At 49.1% G+C, this 23235-nt stretch overlaps 1 protein-coding gene across 4 annotated transcripts in view; it reads left to right on the top strand.

Annotated features, from left to right (window-relative positions):
- The first annotated feature begins 10171 nt into the window (after window positions 1-10171).
- The window catches only part of LOC141162497 (uncharacterized), a 163025-nt gene continuing 149961 nt past the window's right edge, over window positions 10172-23235 (top strand). For all 4 annotated transcript variants that reach the window (XM_073648668.1, XM_073648667.1, XM_073648669.1 and 1 more), the window contains exon 1: window positions 10172-10361. In XM_073648668.1, the coding sequence (XP_073504769.1) occupies window positions 10316-10361 (46 nt within the window). In that variant the 5' untranslated portion in view covers window positions 10172-10315. The remainder of the gene's footprint in view (window positions 10362-23235) is intronic.

Raw genomic sequence — 23235 nt, 5'->3', positions numbered from 1 at the left:
TAGGCTGGCGCACAGACTGGAGGGTATAGGCAGGCACGACTGGTATGCAGGCAGGCGGGTAAAGGCAAGCGCAGCTAGAGTGCAGACAGGGAGGCACTAGCAGGTAGGAACACAGGCGGGATAGGACCCAGTACACACTGGGACTCAGGAACAATACAGGCAGAGGGGTACAGGCAAGCACAGCTAGAGTGCAGACAGGGAGGCACTAGCAGGTAGGAACACAGGCGGGATAGGACCCAGTACACACTGGGACTCAGGAACAGGCAGGTTAGGCTGGCACAGACTGGTGGATGTAAGCAAACACGGCAGGTATGCAGATGGGTGGATACAGGCGAGTATGCAGGCAGGGAGGTACTGGCCGAAAGGACGGGCTGGAGCACAGAAAGGTTAAGACCCAGTACAGACTGGGTCACAGAACCGCAGATGCGGTAGACAACCACAGCAGAGAGGGAACGCCCGAAGCAGTGGGCAAGAACAGAGCAGGACGGGGCTGCAGGAGCAGCGAGCACAAGCAGGGCAGGACAGGACTGCCGGAGCAGCGGGCAGAAGCAGGGCAGGACAGGACTGCCGGAGCAGCGGGCAGAAGCAGGGCAGGACAGGACTGCCGGAGCAGCGGGCAGAAGCAGGGCAGGACAGGACTGCCGGAGCAGCGGGCAGAAGCAGGGCAGGACAGGACTGCCGGAGCAGCGGGCAGAAGCAGGGCAGGACAGGACTGCCGGAGCAGCGGGCAGAAGCAGGGCAGGACAGGACTGCCGGAGCAGTGAGCAAAAGGGTCAGAGCGGAGCAAGGCTGCGGAGCAGTGAGCAAGGAGTCAGAGCAGGCTAGAACCGCCGGAGCGGTAAGCAAAGGAGTCAGAGCAGACTAGAACCGCCAGAGCGGTGAGCAAAGGAGTCAGAGCAGGCTAGAACCGCCGGAGCGGTGAGCAAAGGAGTCAGAGCAGGCTAGGCTGAGTAAGGGGGACAGGGCTCTGTTCACACGGAACAGACAGGAAGGGAAAGGCAGAGCCAGACACCCACAGGGTACTAGCAGAGAAGTAGCGAGTGGACCACAAACTCACAAACGGGAGTACAGAGACAACAAGCAGGAGTTAGGTACGAGTTCAGACTCTGCAGAAAAAGGAAGGGAACGGACATAGAGGCAAAACAGGTAAAGGATAGGAGAGAGTTCAGACTGGAACTGAGTGTACGGAGGAGACCGACACTGCAGCGGAATACAGGAGCGGGTCTGGGAATACGGCCCCCAGAGAGGCAGGACGAACAGGCAAGGAGCGTGTTCAGACAGGACAGACAAGATACAGGAGCGGGTCTAGGTAATCAGCCCCTAGAAGGTGGGAGGAACAGGCTAGGAGCGTGTTCAGACAGGTCAGACAAGATACAGGAACGGGTCTAGGTAATCGGCCCCTAGAAGGCAGGAGGAACAGGCTAGGAGCGTGTTCAGACAGGCCTGGAAATACAGCCTCCAGGATAGGCAGACAAGAGAACACAGAACGGGACCTGGCACCTTCAGAGTGCAAGCACACACTGATTGAAACACTATGCTCAGGCGCCATCTTGAGGAAGAAGGTGGTATAAATACCCAAAGATGGACAGCAATAGGCTGAAGGTGCAACAGGGGCGTGTCCGCAGCAGGTACAAGAAACAGGAAGTTCAGCGGGCGTCGCCCTATGCAGCCAAAACAGACAAACAGACAGCAAGGAGGGAAGCCAGAGAGACATTCTGGACAGGAGATCAAGTGCGCGCTCTTGCACAGTGGGAGATGGACCACTATGCAAGGACGCCGCCAGGTATGTTACAGTACCCCCCCCCTTACGCCCCCTCTTCTTCAGGCCTGCCAGAATCTTCCGCAGGGAATTCGAGGGCCAATTCTTCGCTTCGAAGAGATCACTTCCACTGTCCACCGGAAAAACTGGTCTCCTCTGGGTAGCTAGGATGCTACCTCCCATCCAGCCACCCTTAGCAACAGACGAAACGGGTGGAGTACCAGGAACAGCACACAAGGAAGTCTCTCTCCACATATTTTCAGGTGGCACCCCAGAGGGTACAGGAGACAACTGGAAGTCCTCCACCGGGTTGGAGGGGGACAGAGACTTGGGGGTAATCTCTGCTTCGAGGTACATCTTGTCAAGCTCACAGAAAGAAATAGACGGGTTATCAGGTACATAATGAGGAAAAGTCACTGTCTCTTTGTTATCTGGTGGTACCCCGGAGGATTCAGGAAACAACTGGAGGTCCTCCGCCGGGTCAGAAGAGTGCCGAGGCTCAGAGAAAACATCTGCTTCAGAGTACACTAGGTCGGACTCACTGGACGAAGCAGGCGAGGTATCGGGTACCGAGTATAGGAAAGTCTCTGTCCATTCACCACCAGGTGGCACCCCGAAGGGTTCTGGAGACAACTGGCGGTCCTCCGCCTGGTCAGAGGGGTGTAGAGACTCACGGGTAACCTCTGCTTCAGAGTACACTAGGTCGGACTCACTGGACGAAGCAAGCGAGGTATCAGATCCAGGATATAGGAAAGTCTCTGTCCATTCACCACCAGGTGGCACCCCGAAGGGTTCTGGAGACAACTGGAGGTCCTCCGCCTGGTCAGAGGGGTGTAGAGACTCGGGAGTAACCACTGCTTCGGAGTACACTAGGTTGGACTCAGTGGACGAAGCGAGCGAGGTATCAGGTACAGAGTATAGGAGAGTCTCTGTCCTTTCGCTACCAGGTAGCACCCCGAAGGGTTCTGTAGACAACTGGAGGTCCTCCGCCTGGTCGGAGGGGTGTAGAGACTCAGGAGTAACCTCTGCTTCGGAGTACACTAGGTTGGACTCACTGGACGAAGCGAGCGAGGTATCAGGTACAGAGTATAGGAGAGTCTCTGTCCTTTCGCTACCAGGTAGCACCCCGAAGGGTCCAGGAGACAACTGGAGGTCCTCCGCCTGGTCGGAGGGGTGTAGAGACTCGGGGGTAACTACCACTTTGGGGTACCCATTGTCAGGCTCACAGGACAAAGCGGACAAAGTATCGAGTACTGGGTGTAGAGAAGTCTCTCTCCATTTGTCATCGAGTGGTATCCCGGAGGATTCAGGAGGCAACAGGGGGTCCTCCGCCAGGTAGTAGAGGTGCACAGACTCTGAGGTAACCACAGCTTTGGAGCATCCTTGGACATGCACACCGGTTAAAGTGGGTGAAGCATCTGATGCCGGGTGCAGGAAGTTCTCCTGTGTGGAGTCTGGATGGGCAGAAGTCTCTTCGGGCAGGAGAACTGGTGCACTACCCACGCACATTACCCGTTGGGGCTTCTCCGGGATACAGGGAGATGAAGCTTCAGTAGGGACTTCAAGGTTGGGGTCAGGAGGTCTCAGGGAGGACAGACCCTGGCGTGACGGCTTGCCTCTACGTCTAGCACGTCTGGACTGCCTCTTGAGGTTGGGAGTAGTATTCCGGAAAGCGTAGTCACCCTGTGAGGATTCTGGGTGGGCAATAGTCTCATTGGGCTGGAGGACTATTGCGCTACCCACACACATTACCCATTGGGGCTGCTCCGGGATATTGGGAAGTGAAGCTTCAGCAGGAGCCTCCGGGTCAGGATCATCGAAGACCATTAGAAAGGCCACCAGGAAGGCCATTAGGTCCAGGAGGATCGGATCCTGTGTTTCATATAGGGGGTTGATCCATTCCAAGGCATCACCCGCCAGGTAAGACATAATGAATGCCACCTTAACCCGATCGGTGGGAAAACATAGAGGGTAGAACTTGAAGTGTAGCATGCATTGCTCCACAAATGCACGACTTTGTCTTGGATCCCCATAATAACGTAGCGGATCCGCAGGAACGAGAGCAGATAGATCCATCTGGACGGGTGCGTAATTCGCCTGGAACTCAGCTAAAGGAAAAAAAAAATTTTATTTATTTATTTTAATGCATGTATTCGCTGGAAAACTTCTCAGAGAGCGAAGGCCGTGGGGCTCAACGGGAACCATGGCCTGAGCATGCTGTTATGCACACGCCCGGACTGACTGGCGTGTGCGGGTGTTGTGGTTCCACTGGACCATGAACCGGAGAGTGCCTGGAGGGGCGTGACTAAGTATCTGGCCGATCCGACCAAGATGGCACGACGGCATACGACGCCAGTGCACCAGGGAGAAACCGGGCAGAGGGACCAGGTGCTACTCCAGGTCAAACTCCGGACACGGGGGTTGACCCACACAGGGATTACTGGAACAGGCTGGTTAGGCTGGCGCACAGACTGGAGGGTATAGGCAGGCACGACTGGTATGCAGGCAGGCGGGTAAAGGCAAGCGCAGCTAGAGTGCAGACAGGGAGGCACTAGCAGGTAGGAACACAGGCGGGATAGGACCCAGTACACACTGGGACTCAGGAACAATACAGGCAGAGGGGTACAGGCAAGCACAGCTAGAGTGCAGACAGGGAGGCACTAGCAGGTAGGAACACAGGCGGGATAGGACCCAGTACACACTGGGACTCAGGAACAGGCAGGTTAGGCTGGCACAGACTGGTGGATGTAAGCAAACACGGCAGGTATGCAGATGGGTGGATACAGGCGAGTATGCAGGCAGGGAGGTACTGGCCGAAAGGACGGGCTGGAGCACAGAAAGGTTAAGACCCAGTACAGACTGGGTCACAGAACCGCAGATGCGGTAGACAACCACAGCAGAGAGGGAACGCCCGAAGCGGTGGGCAAGAACAGAGCAGGACGGGGCTGCAGGAGCAGCGAGCACAAGCAGGGCAGGACAGGACTGCCGGAGCAGCGGGCAGAAGCAGGGCAGGACAGGACTGCCGGAGCAGCGGGCAGAAGCAGGGCAGGACAGGACTGCCGGAGCAGCGGGCAGAAGCAGGGCAGGACAGGACTGCCGGAGCAGCGGGCAGAAGCAGGGCAGGACAGGACTGCCGGAGCAGTGAGCAAAAGGGTCAGAGCGGAGCAAGGCTGCCGGAGCAATGAGCAAAAGGGTCAGAGCGGAGCAAGGCTGCGGAGCAGTGAGCAAGGAGTCAGAGCAGGCTAGAACCGCCGGAGCAGTAAGCAAAGGAGTCAGAGCAGACTAGAACCGCCAGAGCGGTGAGCAAAGGAGTCAGAGCAGGCTAGAACCGCCGGAGCGGTGAGCAAAGGAGTCAGAGCAGGCTAGGCTGAGTAAGGGGGACAGGGCTCTGTTCACACGGAACAGACAGGAAGGGAAAGGCAGAGCCAGACACCCACAGGGTACTAGCAGAGAAGTAGCGAGTGGACCACAAACTCACAAACGGGAGTACAGAGACAACAAGCAGGAGTTAGGTACGAGTTCAGACTCTGCAGAAAAAGGAAGGGAACGGACATAGAGGCAAAACAGGTAAAGGATAGGAGAGAGTTCAGACTGGAACTGAGTGTACGGAGGAGACCGACACTGCAGCGGAATACAGGAGCGGGTCTGGGAATACGGCCCCCAGAGAGGCAGGACGAACAGGCAAGGAGCGTGTTCAGACAGGACAGACAAGATACAGGAGCGGGTCTAGGTAATCAGCCCCTAGAAGGCGGGAGGAACAGGCTAGGAGCGTGTTCAGACAGGTCAGACAAGATACAGGAACGGGTCTAGGTAATCGGCCCCTAGAAGGCAGGAGGAACAGGCTAGGAGCGTGTTCAGACAGGCCTGGAAATACAGCCTCCAGGATAGGCAGACAAGAGAACACAGAACGGGACCTGGCACCTTCAGAGTGCAAGCACACACTGAATGAAACACTATGCTCAGGCGCCATCTTGAGGAAGAAGGTGGTATAAATACCCAAAGATGGACAGCAATAGGCTGAAGGTGCAACAGGGGCGTGTCCGCAGCAGGTACAAGAAACAGGAAGTTCAGCGGGCGTCGCCCTATGCAGCCAAAACAGACAAACAGACAGCAAGGAGGGAAGCCAGAGAGACATTCTGGACAGGAGATCAAGTGCGCGCTCTCGCACAGTGGGAGATGGACCACTATGCAAGGACGCCGCCAGGTATGTTACATCTGGTAAGATTGTACCCGATGTAGTCTAGTGTCTGGGAGTTGGCAGTCACATAACTTAAAATTCCCATCATGTCTCCTGCCTTTGATTTAAACAACGCTTCTATATCCCTCCAGGTACAGTGTTAGGTCACTTGTATCTGCTGTAGGGATCTGACAAATGTCGTTGGGCACTTTTAGGGGTCTAGGAGATGTTTCATCATGGCAAGCCGGTCCCCGGGGCTCCATAGATGGTTATTCAGTCACCCTAACAAGGCCTACAAAAAGATACAGAAACATAACCAAAAGGATTCTGAAATGTAACAATGACCTTTGTTCAATAAACATGATTGATACAAGAGAGAAATACCACAAGTAAAGAATCAAAAACATGCAAAAATTGGTGAGAGGATAAGGCTGCGTGCCCACTATGCGCTTTTCAAGCGTTTTTGCCACGGAATTTTCGCAGCAAAAACGCTTAAAAAATGCTTGGTAATACGTGCCCTATGGTCACCAATGACAATCCGCATGCGCTGTGCACATGCTGCGGAAATTTCCGCTGCGGATTATCATTGCGGAAAAATACGCAGCATGTTCATTATTTTTGCGGACACGCAGCGTAATCGCCGCCATTGATTTGCATTGAATCGCTTAATATCCGCATGACTACATGTGCACATGCGGATATCATGCGGTTCAATGTGCGGACAGTACCCCGGTCTGGAGAAGAGGAGACTCTCATCCAGACCCGGGTGCCATGGTACCTGTAAAAAAAAGAATTAAAATAAAAAATAAACTTTATACTCACCTTCTGATGGCCCTCGGTCTCCTCTGTAGTGCATCCTGGCTCCCCGGTAGCTCGCAATGGTGTAAAAGGACCTTCCATGACGTCATTTAATCATGTGACAGGTCAAGCGACCGCCGACATCAGCGGTTGCGTAACCTGTCACATGACTAAATGACGTCATGAAAGGTCCTTTTACACAACCGCGAGCCGTACAAGAGACCGGACGCATCGTACAGGAGACCGGGGGCCATTGGAGGATGAGTATAATGTTTATTTTTTATTTTTTACCATTTTTATTCTTTTTTTTAACTGTTAGCTTAGTCACACTATATAAATCCATGCCGGTTGCATGGATTTATATAGTGTGAACAAGTTGTCAAGCCCTTTTCCAAGTGATGCTAAAATCGCTTAGAAAAGCGCTTGATAACCCGCATGCGGAAATGCTGCAAAAACGCTTCACAAACGCTTCTACCTGGCGGGAAAAACACATGTAAAATCCGCATGTAAAATCCGCATGCTTTTTTCTTGCCAGGAAGATGCATAAAAAATCTGCAGCATTTCTGCATCGTGGGCACATAGCCTAATTGATAGAGAATAAATACTGCATCATGTATATGTAGCACCCCGAGGACTCGGCTGCTACAGGGGTATTGCACCTCGAACCAGAGGTGTGGTATTCCACTCCCGGGTAAGGATGGAGTGTGGAACATAGCTCAGTTAGCTGCATGCACTACACTCACCCCATTTCCGGGGGACAGACCAACGGTACTCCCACCAGATAGATGTGCAGGTACGACAGCTTCTGTCCCTGGCTGGAGTGGGGAGGGGGGAGGAATATCCCAGTGGTGTAGGAGCAGACAGGGGAGGGACTCTGGGCATAGGTAGGAGCCCATTGGTTGCTAATCACCTGGGCTCGGGTGTCAGAAGGGAGTATAAAAGGTGGGCACCATCTTAGTTCAGGGTTCTGTTGAGAGAGGAGCTCAGCCAGAGAGGGCTGACAGGGAGCTGTGGCTCAGTCTGGGCCCAGCTCCAGAGCCAGGCCTGGAGAGGAGGCCTGAAGCAGAGAGAGGGAGAGAGAAGTAAGAGGAAGAAGGAACAGAAACACCAGGAAAGGCCCAGAGACGCAAGAAAAGAGGGAACCCTAAGATCCCACAGAATATCGGGTGAAGGGTTGGCAGAACAGGGTACCGGATCCCAAGCTGGTGGAGGCAAATCATCCTTAGCCAGGAACCGGAGGTCGTGGTCAAGTTTTGGTGCGACCCCTCGCCACATCCACCAGGAAGGCATACCATATAGGGTCAGGGAAACCGGGAAAGGTTTCACCACCAGAAGGCCCGAGGGAGCTGGACAAAGGTGGGTCCCTGGTGGGGACGGCCAGTAGGAAGGAAGAGAGGGGAGTTCAGGATCACGCTCTGGAACTGCCTGGGAGTTGGCCGAGTCCCGCACCTGGTGGACGCAAAAGTTGACTCGCCCCCTGGGCCAGTGCTGTAGTGCGGCGCGCGTGCGCGCGGGGGATACCCGGAGCCGGATCCGATGGGGGTAGTAGTCTTCGTGTGGCGGTGACCCGGTCCGCGCCCAGGGTGGTCAAGTTAAACGTGTGGCAGTCTTTGTAGATGTTATAAATGTCGACTACGCCACCCGTTGATTTGCGGTCGCAAGGCCGCCACTGCAAAACAGTCCGCTGAGGCCGATGGTATATATGTGCAGCTATGGTGGTATAACCCCCAACGGGAGAGGTATAGCCTCAGGGCAGCTGGTGCGGGTGAAGGGAGTGATAGTAAGAGCGTCCCGGTACCTATGGTGCTGGTGGTGCGATGGAACACAGAGACTGATTGCAGTTTTCAATGCTTTACTCACAGTTGTTATTAACGTCAGTCCTGCAGGTGATGACGACCCGAGCCATGCTGCGTCCACCAGGTACGGGGCTCGACCAACCCCCAGGCAGTTCCAGAGTGTGACCTTGAACTCCTTTCCCCGTTCCTTTCTCTGGCCGTCCCCACTAGGGACCCACCCATGTCCAGCTTCCTCGGGCCTTCTGGTGGCGAAACCTTTCTCCGGTCTCCCTGACCCTATGTGGCATGCCTTCGTGGTGAGTGTAGTGAGTGGTCGCGCCAAGACGTGGCCACGACCTCCGGTTCCTGGCTGAGGATAAGTGGCCTCCACCAGTTTGGGATCCGGTACCCTGATCTGCCAACCCTTCACCCGCTGACTCCTAGCGTGTTCGGGTTCCTTCTTGCTTCATGTCTCTGGGCCTTTCCTTATGTTTCATTCTTTCCTTGCTTCTTGTTCCTTTCTTCTTCACTCTTGCTCCCTCCAGGGGCAGCACCCAGACAGGGCTGCTGCTCCCTGTCACTCCTCTTCTCACTCTTCTTCTGTCTGACTGAACTCTGATCTAAGATGGTGCCCACCTTTTATACTCCCTCTGATACCCGAGCCCAGGTGACCAGCACCCAATGGGCTCCTACCTATGCCCAGAAACCCGCCCCTATCTGCTCCTACACCACTGGGTTTTCCTCCCCCTCCCCACTCCAGCCAGGAACAGAAGCTGTCGTACCTGCACATCTTTCTAGTGGGAGTACCGTCGGTCTGTTCCTCGGAAATGGGGTGTGTGTGGTGCATGCAGCTAACTGAGTTCTAGTCCACACTCCATCCTTACCCGGGAGTGGAATACCACACCTCTGGTTCGAGGTGCAATACCCCTGTAGCAGCCGAGCCCTCGGGGTGCTACATATATATCAATGATACAGTTGACACATGAAAAGAGTAGTAAAATACACTGGACTGGTATAAAAACTGGTATATAAACTCAAAGTGAGTATCAGGATGATAATAAAGAGATAGATATATCATATCATATGAGCACGATGCATGTGAAGTACATGAAGCCAAATAGGGCATGAGAACCATAGAAAGGAATAGACAAGGAAACATCGACTGATATACATGCAGAGCATAATGTGTAGAATACGATGTTACAAACCTCAGACCAAATGTACGCTTCCAACGTGTGTTTCGTTGGTGGCTTTCACAAGGGAAGTGAAATCCACAGAAGAAACGCGCCCTGATGAAGCAAGGGTGAAACGTATGTTGGGGCACTAGGACCACATATCATACCAGTCTGCAAAATTTTGTAAGTTATTTTATTGTCATTTACTTGAATTCAATGTGATTAGTACTATAAGTTTAAACAAGCCAGAATCGTGCACCATGCAATACATATAAGGTAGGCATTGAGGCTTTGACTTTTGGGTGTCGTTGAATAATATTTTAAAATAGGTACTTGGTCTGCCAGGTCACAAGCCAATAAAGAAATGTGTTTTGAAAGAGTTAACGCTCCTGCCATATACTTGATTTACTCTGCACAACCAAAGTTAAAAGAAGGATCAATAATCCTTTTGAAAGGGGAGCGATGTGCGATGCACCTGTGCGAGGAAAGGGTTACACCGTCTGTAAACAGAGGATAGAAAGTGAAAGAGCTGGATGAGGAGGAGTGTTCTCCGGGATTCCAAGACGCAACCGTGTTTATCTCACTATCCGGCTAAACTAGAGAAGATAATGCAAAAATACCGAACTATCTAATGGACGTCATCAGGATGTTCCTCTTCTTGGCTCTGGGTCGCTCAGGTCAGTGCGATATTACAGGGGTCGTCCACCGAGTAAGAGAATACGCTGGTGTCATGGCGTAGGAGCACGCCTAGTTGTTGCACTGATTTAGAACCTCTACATACAATAATCTTTGTTCGGAACGTTACGTCTCTGTGGCCGAGAATCACTCGCCAGTCACACCGGTGTTGGTGACCTCTCCATGGCGAATTTAGTTCTAAGGACAAAAATATCCAATCTTACCCTATGATAATGACAAGTATTATCTTTTATTGATTTATTATTACAAAAAATATACATTAGACTTCAAAAATGATTCTAAAGCATATATTAGATATTGCCACCAATTGGCAGCTTACATTGACTAAATAAATGTATAGATTTGTTTGTTTGAATAGAGCAAACAATGGAACGTATATCGGTTTAGATTACAGTCACGTAGCTGCAGGGGTGGATGAAGAGTAGCCGGGGCCCCGGGCAGTTTAGAAGGCATGGGCCTTTCCCCCCCGCTGATAGAGATAGCGGTGAGCGTAACGCGGCGCGCACATTTTTCCCTTATGTACAGAACTATATATAACATAGCGCCATACATAATAGGGCAGGGGTGGGAGATTAATTTTCAGAAGGGGACACATGAGAGACCGTGACTGTTTTAGAGGCCAAACCAATAGGCTAAAATTAATTCTGCTCAATATTAACATATTAATTATAATTAATTTTTAATATTATTTGTATCACTTAATATTGAGCAGAATTATGCTGTATACAGTACAAGCCCCCACATAGCCCCCTCAATCAACAACCAAAGCAATCAACCGATGGGGCCTTCATACATGTAAACCATAAGAAAAAAAAAAAATTCTCTTTATTTTAAAAACTCAATACATAAAGACATTTCTGATGGGCGAGTCCCTGCGGCTGGATGTTTTGTTTTTGTCTGTTAGACAACTACAACACTTAACAAACAGGCAATCCCTGCATGTGTTGCATCTGTCTAACAGCGAAACATTATATCAAAGTATAATACCATTTAGCAACTCACAAATATACCATCAATAAACAACACTCACCAGGTATTAAGGTGCTACCTGCCGAGTATAAGAAGTGACACACATATTGATTATAAAATATACATTTTATTGCCAATTTAAAAAAAATAAATAATAATTCATAAAATAGGAAAAGATGCTAAAAAATACACTGGGGCTCGACCATATATACAGTGCATTGTGAAAGTATTTGGCCCCCTTGAACTTTTCTACCTTTTGCCACATTTCTGGCTTCAAACATAAAGATATAAAATTCAATTTTTTTGGGGAAGAATCAACAAGTGGGACTCAATCGTGAAATGGAACGAAATTTATTGGATATTTTAAACTTTTTTCACAAATTACAAAACTGAAAAGTGGGGTGTGCAATATTATTCGGCCCCCTTGAGTTAATACGTTGTAGCGCCACCTTTTGTTGCGATTACAGCTGCAAGTCGCTTGGGGTATGTCTCTATCAGTTTTGCACATCGAGAGGCTGAAATTCTTGCCCATTCTTCCTTGCAAACCAGCTCGAGCTCAGTGAGGTTGGATGGATGGCGTTTGTGAACAGCAGTTTTCAGCTCTTTCCACAGATTCTCGATTGAGTTTGACGCGCCCCCTGGGCCGTGGGGTACTCGTTGCTGGGCCGGTGGATGCTGGGGATGATGTCACAGTGGCGTTGACCCGGTCCGTGTCCCAGGGCGGTCAATAAAAGGGTTTTTTGATAGGGGATTTATAGTTTTTTTTTATAAGTTCGTGACGCCACCTGTGGAATGCGGCTAAAGGGAGCCGCCGCTGCGGAGCAGATCCTCTGGAACTGATGTTACTGCAGCAGGGATGGTATGACTCTCCACAGGAAGAGCTAGCTCCAGGGCAGTGTTGAAGTTGCAGTTTATGCTGGGCGTTGCAGTGCAGGGGTTAATGACGCAGCAATAAACACAGAGTCAGTGTGATTCAGTCCCAGGGTCTTTACTGATGGGGATTAGATAAACCGGGACTAGGGTACTGGCTAGAAGTGGGAGTCTGGGCAGCCTGGAAGCAAACAAAGAATCCTCCTTGCCAGGTGAAGTTGGAGGCCTTCCCTTTCCACTAAACTCTTTGGCCCTGCTGCGTGTAGCTGTGCTGTGGCCCTCGTCCCTGAGTGTAATGTCTTTGTGCTCACCGGTATGGCAGGCAGCTCGGGCCTTGCTGATGCGTCGCTCCCTCGTGGCGGTGCTTGCCCTCTGTGCTGCTGAGCCTCCGGGCATCTGATGGGGCCAGGAGACCTGCAGTCTCCTACCTGCTGCTGGGCCTTCAGTGCCCCACAGCCTCGGACTCCGGTATCCGGTTCCTCTGTGTTAGTTCTGCTGGGATGAGCTGCCTCAGCTCCAATCCCCAGCTCCTGTCTCCTCGACGTCCTGAACTCAACTCCTGACGCTAAGACTAACTAACCCCGCCCCCAGATCCCAGTTGCCAAGGGGAGTGGCCTCCCCTTGCTGGTCTGGAGCCAGGAAAGTGTTGCATGTTTAGTGTACCTGACTAAGGGACCCCTGCTTGCTTCCAGGCATGGCATTACCTCTTTTGAGGGAGGCAATGCCACTGTGGCAACCGGACCCCTGGGGTGCCACATTCCCCACAAGTTAACTTCAGTACTCCGGGACTGAGAATACTTTTCAAAATTAACAATAACAATTTACATTAGAAAATTATGAGTATAACATTCTTCAACAGGTGTCCATTTTCTTTAATAAAGGTACTATCCAGTGAACATGAGGGACCCGCCCGAAAACCCTCAACATAGGCCCTGGGCGTGGCTGCAGGCATAGGTGATCCATGTGTTGGACCACGTCTTCGGCCACGCCAAACGGGTTTTTGTTCAGTGGTCTTTTAATATAGCACCAAGAAGGGGCACTCTAACAAGTGCAACTATTTACACTGGAAAGTTTTTGGCTGCTCACAGTCCTCAGCCTACAAGTCTTTGCACCCTTTTCGGGTAACTAGATAAACACATATAAACTTTTCAAACTTGCAGTGTCTCTGCTATACCCCTACGGGTAACTATATACAGCATACATTTTAATTCTCTTATACTTTAAAATCTTTACATTTTAGTTTCTCCAGCGAGCAGGGAGCTGACCTCCGGGTCTGTTGTCTAGGTGGGAGGAGGAGTCTACAGCTTCCTCCGTTAGGTTTATGCAGATTCTATTGAATGAGGAAAAAATAACATTGGAAAGCACTTCTAGTAGACTGAGAGAGCTAACTGAGGAAGTATTGAAACATAGGACTAACCCTGATTTTTCTAACAAGGAGGATAATCTAAAAACTGCGGTTGAACGCTTTCAACTGAATATCAAAGACAGAAAACATAAGAGGTTTTTGAGGGACTGTACAGACTTTCGTGAAAAGCGTGCCTATCCGGGCCTAAGTGAGGGGGCTAATTTCCCTGTAGATATCTCCTCCTCCGACCCTGAGTCCTCAGACGCTGAAGGGGGATTAAGGCACCTCAGTGGTAAGGCTAACCATAGAGGTAGGGGACGAGGGAGGAGGGGCTATCAAAGGAGATGGCAGGGACAAATTTTGGAACAAAGAGGGGGCAGTCTTATATCCCCACCTGCACAGTCCTCCTCTTCCTCATCGTCTTTTTTAGAAACAAGGGGCCTCCTTCCTTACAAACTGCGGGAACGCACTGAGCCCCAAACACACAGGTAGTGGGTTATAGGACTAAAGATTTTCCAGAGGATAGTGAAAACCAGATAATTAATATATCTTCTTATGTTTTGTCTGATTGTGAGAGGTCTGTCCTCCGGAAAGGCCTCACATTTGTCCCAACAACGAGATTTGACCCTTTTTCTTGGATAAAAGATATTAACCTCTTTACCAGAAAATTAAAATGGAGAAAGTTTTTTCTGCATAATGACAGATTGAAGTGCCAACATTTGGGCATATCCCTGGAGGATCTCCCGGACGTGTTAACATTATCAGAATTATCAGAGGAGGGACAGAGGAGTCCTGGCCTCGGACCCTTCTCTGATCTGAAACCTAGGAGTACTAGGATGCCCCCAGTCGGCGACATAGGGGGCATCAATATCTTCCTTAAATTGGTTTCTGAAGAGATCCGCAATATTAACCCAAGATATGAACCAGCACGTTCTAATTTGTCTGTGGGGGAAAAAAGGGCGTTGGAATCCCTGGGTGCTAATAATGCAGTAGTGCTGAAGCCCTCTGATAAGGGCGGCAACATTGTTGTCTTGGACGACACCCAGTACATTGAAATGTGTCAGGGTCTCCTATCAGATGTGTCCACATACGAAGTCTTACGGAAGGATCCCAGCAGTGAATATATGGTGGGACTATCTAAGATTCTGTCATGTGCACTGACAATGAATCTGCTCTCGAAAAATGAATATGATTTTCTCATTCCGAAATGGCCTGTAACAGCGACGTTCTATGCACTTCCCAAGATACACAAGGGCATCAGCCCCCTCAAAGGAAGACCTATTGTTGCAGGGATTGATGCTCTGTGCCAAAATTCGAGTGTGTATCTGGATAAGGTCTTGAGACCATTTGTCCTGGCCCTCCCATCATATCTGAGGGATACTATGGACCTTTTGAACAAACTAGAAGGTGTGTCCATTGATTCCAATACGATTTTGGCCTCAATTGATGTTGAGGCTTTGTATAGTAGCATTCGACACGAAGTGGGCTTAACAGCCGTTGAATACTATTTGAAAAGTAGAGGGACACACCTGAGGCCACACAATAAATTTCTCCTGGAACTTTTGGATTTTGTACTACGACATAATTTTTTTCTATATAATGGGAGATACTACCACCAACTCAGGGGCACAGTGATGGGGAGCCCTTGTGCCCCTACGTACGCTAATCTGCTCCTGGGTTGGTGGGAGGATACTGTCGTGTTCAGAGACGAGGATGTCGTCTGGGCCCCACGGATACTTTTCTGAGGCAGATATATTGACGACATCCTCGTCCTGTGGGCAGGGGATGAGGCATCTTTTCGGACGTTCGTGACACATCTGAATGTAAACCCTTTTGGATTATCCTTCACATGCGAGGTGGGAGTGGACGAGATCTCCTTCCTTGATTTAAAAATCTCAAGAAATGGTGATGGCACTTTAAAAACTTCACTGTATCGTAAACCTTCTGCGACCAATAGCCTTCTAGAGTGGGGGAGCTTCCATCCTCCGCCTCTAAAAAGAGGCATTCCTAAGGGACAGTTCCTTAGGGTGCGGAGGAACTGTTCCTCGTGGAATGACTTTCAATCTGAGTCATGTAATCTATCTCATAGGCTTAGAACTAGGGGTTATCCTGAAGGAGTAATAGATAAGGCATATCAACAGGCAAGGACGACAGATAGATCGTCCCTCCTTACTCCAAGAGACAGATGCAACTCTGAGTCCATCACACGACTGATAGGTACCTATGATGATCAGTCAAGAAAAGTAATGGGCATTCTTGAAAAGTACTGGGGGATCCTACGAGCAGATCCGGATGTGGCGGGCTTGGTCCCAAAAACACCCTCGGTTACATATAGGAGGGGGAGATCCGTGAAGGATACAGTTGTACATAATCACTTTACGCCTCAGATAAAGGAGGTCACATGGTTGAGAAGTAGGTCTAAGGGTACGTTCAGATGTGGTCACTGCTCCTTCTGTAAATTTGTCACACCTTCAAAGAGTTTTGTGAGTGCAGTGACTAAACGCACATACGAGATGAAAGATTTCGCCAACTGCAAAACGTCAGGAGTGGTGTACCTCTGCACGTGTACGTGTCCAATGGATTATAACGGGAAAACGAAACGTGAATTACGCGTCCGGATAGACGAGCACCTTGGAGACGTTAGGCATGGCAGAGATACACCACTCGCCAGACATGTAATATCTAAACATGGGGGTGATGTGAGATGCATTTCGTTTAGGGTTTTGGAGGTTGTGGCACGGTCAATCAGGCAGGGTGACTGGAATAAAAAAATACTCCAACGGGAGGCCCGTTGGATCTTTTGGATGGAGTCAATGGCCCCTGGGGGCATTAATGAACAGTTGAGCTTCTCGAGTTTTATCTGATTCCAAGAATGTGATATTAGGGGCCGAATAGAACCAGCATATATGGTATTGGTCTAATGATCACCATATGTATATACCCATTGTGGTTAAATATGTATTTATATTTCTGGGACTTATTTTTCTCCTACTCTAACAGCGTTAAATACTCTGTGGATGATAAATAACATTGTAATATGTGGATAACACTTTAATTATATAATAGTCAGACTCCAACCTTCCTGTTTATTATATACTGAATGCTTTTGTCCCCCGATGTACAGCGTATATATTTATTTTGCGCTGAATAACTTCTGGACATCTTAGCCCTGGTGCCGACCTGTCCGTCTATGGCACTCTAAGTATATGGGGTATGTTGGTGGGAGGTGTGCCCGTCTGGCCGGCGTCTGCATTGCTGGCTACCATGACAACCACTGACAAACGTTTATGGGGATGGGTGCAGACCCTGCCTCCTAACCATGTACCGCCACATTTGGATGACATCATATCCTGGTGGACGCTAGTTAGGCACCGTTACTTCCGGGTGCGTGCGTTCCAGATGCGCTTCAGATATTCTGATGCAGTCTGGTGACGTCATTTCCGGTGGGCGTCATTAGCATATCGTCGCTTCCGGGTGCGTGCGTTTCATGTGCGGTCCACGGACCTGCATTTGGCGGTGGACGCCGGACATGTGTACGATGACAGCAGTTCACAGGTTTTTGCGATTATTACTAATTGTGGGGCTGAGCTGAGTTTATAAGGGAGGGATATGGGCAGGTATTCTCTACACATGCAGCATTGTCTGGCAATCTGGGGTGAGGGATTGAAGTCCTCCCCAGATCCCCTGATGAACCCTGGTGGAAACTAGGGGGAAACGCGTTGGGACTACTAAGGAGAAGTGTCATTTTTTTACTTATTAATGATATCTACTTTCTGACCTGCTGGAATTGGGGACCATTTAGGTTTAGTGTTACTGTTTATTTATTAATGAAAATGTATATTCTGATTGCCATTTTCTAGTCTTTTGAATAGGGACTAACAATGATGAGTGTCTCTCTTTCGATAATCTATTATTTGACTGTTGGGACTAGGGACCATCAAGGCTAAGTGCTATTGTTTACTTACTAATGGATATTTATATTCTGATTACTACTTTCTAGTTATTTGAAAAGGTATAGGGACTAATAATGATAAGTGTCTTTCTTTCTGTCTACTATTATGTACATCTATGACAGACAGAGTTTGGACTCGATACTCTGATATAGATATTATGCTTTTTCAAATAACAATACTTAAATCCCATTTGATGTATGGGGAGACATTTACCTGGGTGGGATTCTGTTTTTGGAGCCCCCTTTGAGGTATATAGCTGGATTATCAAAGTGGAGTATGTGTTCATATTTGACTGCTCTGGCTGCTATTTGATTTGATTTGGCTATGGAAAAACAAGCACTGTGCTCCTCTACCCTAGAGCATTTATGTTTACCCGACCAAATGAATTTGGCCATCTATAATCATTGACTTATTATCGGCTTCTGTACTTATACGTTCACTTTTTCTACCCTTTCTCACTATTGTGGTTTTGTTTAATTTAAGACAAGGGTCCTTAGGGACATTAGGGATACCGACGTTGAGCGGGGGCGCCACGAAGTACAAATTAGGGTGCCAACCTCCGCTGTCAGGTAGGGACAGGATTTAGGGACATAACAGGGACAGCTTTAATTTGTATTCCCTCCCGGTCGGTGTATTACCTGATTCTATATGTCCTATCATTTAGAGTATTATTGTTGTTTGTCTATGGACTTTTAGGTCCTTTTTAGAGATTATTAATAAAAGTTATTTTTTAGGGGGGCTGTGGGTCTGCTGGTTGTCTCTATTTATTAGGCCCCTCATGTGATATTTTGTCTAGGTGTTTAATTAGTTTCTCCAGCGAGCAGGGAGCTGACCTTTTGCACTCCTGGACGACCTACGTAGTACGCTAGTTGTCACTGCTCTACCCTGGTCCCTTGTGTCTACCCCTGGTGTGGTGGATTCAGTGTGAACTACACTACGGTTAGTTTGCGGTAACACTGGTAAGCTGAGTAATCTCCTACGGATTCTTTGGCTCACCCTGAGTACGACAGGTTCACTGCTAGCAGAGGGTAGATTCTCCTGGTCTGCTGCTGATGAAGCTGCTGTCTCTGGGGCTGACTGGTCTTCCAGCTGTTCTGGGACTTCTGCAGCTTCCGGTGAGGCCGCTTGGAGAAAGGTAAGGACCGGCACTACAATTGCATTGTTCACCTGTGTCCACGACCGGGAAAATTCTCCGAGTACTGTTTGGACCACTCCCTCCACTTCTTCTGTGGGCTGAGGGTTGTCTTGATCTTCTTCAGTGTGTTTTAACTGTTCAGGACATATCTTCAAGTGGTCTCTTGAGAATGCCGCTGAAGTTTCTCCTCCATCTTTGCTGATGAGGCACACTTTGGTGTTATCGTAACTCGAGGGTATGATGGTGTATGGCTCTACCTCCCACTTGGAGATAGACTTGTAGCCTTGAGATTGCTCATGCTTCCTCACAATTTGGTTTCTCAAGTCCTCAGACAGTTCTTTGGTCTTCTTTCTTTTCTCCATGCTCAATGTGGTACACACAAGGACACAGGACAGAGGTTGAGTCAACTTTAATCCATGTTAACTGGCTGCAAGTGCGATTTAGTTATTGCCAACACCTGTTAGGTGCCACAGGTAAGTTACAGGTGCTGTTAATTACACGAATTAGAGAAGCATCAGATGATTTTTCAATTTGGCTTTAGGACAATTCTTTTTGTGTTTTTTCCTTGCAAGCAAATTAAATGAAGATAATAATACCAAAGAATTTGTGATTGCAATCATTTTCAGGAAGAAACTGAGTATTATCTGACAGAATTGCAGGGGTGCCAATACTTTTGGCCACCACGGTATAGCCAAAGACATGGCAGCCTCCAAGGACTCCGGGGTTTCATATACTGACAAAGCATCTTTCTTTCATCCTTTCAGAAGGACCTGACAAAATTGGCTTCTAAGAGCTGGGTCATTCCATTTTGTATCAGTTGCCCATCTGCGGAATTCGGAGCTATAACTCTCTACTGACCGATTTCCCTGCTGAAGGCCACACAGCCTGGATTCAAGGAGATTCGGTTAGGATCATCATAGATGAGGGCCCGAGTCCCGAAAAGCCCTCCACTGACTGGAGACAAACCGAACCCTGCGGCAAAGAGAAAGCCCAGGATTGAGGATCTCCTTGCAGCAGTGAGATCACAATCCCCACTCGCTGCTCCAGAGAAGTAAGGATGAAGTTTAAAATCCTTGAACACAACAAATTTGTCCCTACCTCCTGAAAACCTGTCCGGGAGGGCAACCCTGGCTTCAAGCTAGACCGGCCTACACGCAGACACCCCAACATAGGGGAACTGCAGCCGCTGTTGCAGCTGCTTAACCTCTCTGCCAGCTCTGCAATGGGATCCAAGAACCAAGGGAAAAGGAATATAAAACCACACCCTAAAAAACATGCACAAATAAAACCACAGGTCAGTTTTTTTTTTTTCCTTATTAATGTACGGCCGGTGATAATGTCATGCAAGGTGTGGGAAAGACTAAGTGCAACACGAAGAGAAGAGGGGGAGGAACCCCAAACACTAGGGAAAGGGGAAGTGGAGACCCCTAGGCAGATCTAATAACACCCTGCCTACCCCACCATCCCTATTTGGTTCCACACCTATTGCCAAGCAGGACTCTAAACCCTGTATGTCCCTAGAGCTTGTGTGAAGCCCTCCCTGGACCGTGGGGTTTACTCAGAGCCGGGCCGGTGGATGGTGTGGGTTGGGATGTCATCGTGGCTGTGGCCCATTCCGTGGCCCAGGGCGGTCACTTTAAAAAAAAGGGGGGGCTTTGTTTGGTGGTAAGGTTCGACTACGCCACCTGTGGTGTCTGGTGAGGGTCACCAGCGCTGCTACAGTCCTCTGAGGCCGGTGTTCAGGCAGCTTAGATGGTGTAGCTCCCCACAGGTGGAGCTGGGCCTCAGGGCAGAGTAAGTGTACTGTAAAGTTATGGTGGGTGTAGTGCCGTGGAGGAATGAATAAGCGGAGGCAGTGATTGAAGTCATCCAAGTCTTTACTCACTTTGATGAATTGTCAGCGGCAAAGCTTCTCTCTGGTTCTCGCGGCGAGCTGCGGCCACCAGGAAGTGGTTCGGCACTCTCCAGGCAGTTCAGGTGCTCCAGACAGGACCCCTGCTTTAGTTTGTTCCTCTCTTAGTTAACTTCTCCTGCCTGGTGTCTCCCAACTGAGTCCCTTACTGGCGACATGTGGTGAGAACGTGGCGTAAGGCCGGGTCCCTCTGGATGAACTCAGATGAAGAGATACAGGTGGCAACTCCGCTCCTTCTGTATCCCCCTGGGATCCACTAAGCCTCCGGGCTTTTCCGACAGAGACGTAAAGTACAAAGTCAGATATCGGGGGCCGGTTACCCCTCTTGCGGCAGGAGTCCCTCTGGCTAGGCCAGAATGAAGAATACAGGTGGCGGTTCCACTCCGTCCGTATCCCCTTGGGATCCTTTCGCCTGTGGAGCCTATCTCCTCCGCTCCCCTCCTGGGCCTTCTTAGAACAGGACCCTGACCGGGGCAGAGACACTTGTTAACTCTATCCCGCTCCACGTTTCCAGGCCTGAGACTGAGGACCGTGAATTTTCAGCCAGCTACAGACTCTTGCTGGACCCCCGACTGAAGACCCACAATCAAAGACCTTGAACTGAAGATGGCCACCTAATATATAGATCTAGTAAAGTGCTTAGGTAAGTGCTTCCTCCACCCTCACTCACTACTTGGTTCCCCCTCACTTTGGTTCCCCCCAACTCCACTATCCCGGCCCGGGGCAGCACCCTGGTGCATTTAGGCCCCCTACAGTACTGGAGTGGTGTAGTGTTGAGTGTGAAGTTGGGGTACTGTGTGATGCTCCTTCCTTACCTGAAAGAGGAGATACCACACCTCAATCTGAGGTGCAGTACCACTGTGGCGACTGAACCCTCAGGGGCACCACACTTGGCCCTATATAGGAATGGGGAGAGGTGAGCACATGTCAGACCCCATTACAAACTAAAGACAACAAGGTAGACAAACAAAGGGGAAAAATTTAGCTTGAGCAGACACAAGAGGATTAATTCCAACTGTCCTCCAAGGGCACCACAGAAGAATCCAGCCAACAGCTAGTGCTCTAAGCATGCACAAAGGTACATAGAAGTATCACCGGCGATTGCCTAGAGTAAACTGAATGTTTTTAACTCCCATGCAAGCGTGTGTCAATCAGCATCAGGAGCGAGGTCGCTGCTGGGTCTTAGAGGAAGAAGGATTAAGAAGGAGTCTGCAATGTCAAGCGCAGTAACCTTCTACAGCCAGATGGACAGTGACTGTCCATTACACCTGACACATCTGTGACACATGTGGACTTAAATTATCCAATCTCAGAATCCATTTGGCCTCTTTTTTAAGAGTATCTTTTCTAGATTTCCACCACTTGGTCGTAGCTCAATTTTATATATCCTCAAAACTTTAATTTATTGATGCTATCCTTGTTTTCAACAATGGTGTAGCTTCACCAGTATAGATCATGCTGACGAGTTTAGAGATACGTCTCCTAAACTCCAGAATTGTTTTACCACATTGGGTACAAGACAAAATGTGAATGTCAATGTGTAATGACCTGGGATCTGGATTGGGGTTTATTTATTGCAACCTCTGGGATAGCGCAGGCAGGTTGGTACAGGGGAACAGCAGTACAATATGGAGGAGCTGCATGTCAGAGAGCTAGACTAAAGGCTGGGAGCTCAATAATCTCGCAAAGAAGGAAGTGCAAGTTCAGGCGTAAATAGGGTGTCCAATCAGGAAATCACAAGGTGAAGCCAATCAATCTTCTCAAAGAAAAGAGCTGCTGCCTTGCGCACAGGAATTGTGCACAGGTTTGAGTCCAGACAGTAGTTGCCTCCCTCAAGGATGGTCTCTGGACATGTCAGGGGCTGCTTTCTCTGGATCCCCCTGATAAAATGCCCTTGTAAGCCTGGGGGCATGGACATTTCACTCCACCTCCTATGAACTACCTTCTGATCCACAACCTTTCTATTTTGCCAGATACTGCAATCTGCCTCTAAATCTTGCCCAGAATTTTATCAACAATTCTTCTTTACCAGAACCTTTTCTGGTGGAGGATTTGGCTGATTTATCCATAGAAAAGGTTCTCATTTTTATGGCGTTTTGAACACATGGAAAATTGGTTAATTTGTGCAGAAATTAGAAATGGTCTCATGAATTTTGACCCAATTTAGAAGATAGTACGTGCATCTTTAGATTTTTAGTAGACAGACAAAACTTGTCACCAACCGAAAGGATAGAAGGGGCTCTGCAGTTTTTATCTGCTGCTGTTTCACAATCTTCTTGGGACCTTTGTAAAATCTATATTTGTTTTTTTATGGGATTCCTGCAACAGTTAGCATTAAATGGACTTTGAGATGTAGAACTGTGTTTGGAGTTGTTATAGGGAAATTCCATTGTTGGTAAATTCTGCACCCAGTCATCCTGTAGGTAAGAAATAAAACAGTGCAGGTATTGTTCAAGTCTGGTTAGTTCTTTCGGTCTGACCATTGGAAGACAGTAAGCAAATTAACAGTAACGCCTAAAACCATGCAGAAGCTTTTCCAAAATCTTGATGTAAACTGAACACCTCTATCAGAAACTACATTGTCAGGAATTCCATGCAGCCTACATATCTCCTTGAGCATTAATCCTGCAGTTTGTTCGGCGGTAGGAATCCCTTTAGTTGGAATAAAATG

The sequence above is a fragment of the Phyllobates terribilis genome, unplaced genomic scaffold, assembly GCF_046119375.1.
Source record: "Phyllobates terribilis strain yellow unplaced genomic scaffold, ASM4611937v1 Scaffold_9__5_contigs__length_417890890, whole genome shotgun sequence".
Taxonomy (NCBI): domain Eukaryota; kingdom Metazoa; phylum Chordata; class Amphibia; order Anura; family Dendrobatidae; genus Phyllobates; species Phyllobates terribilis.
This window is presented reverse-complemented; position numbering and strand designations above follow the sequence as displayed.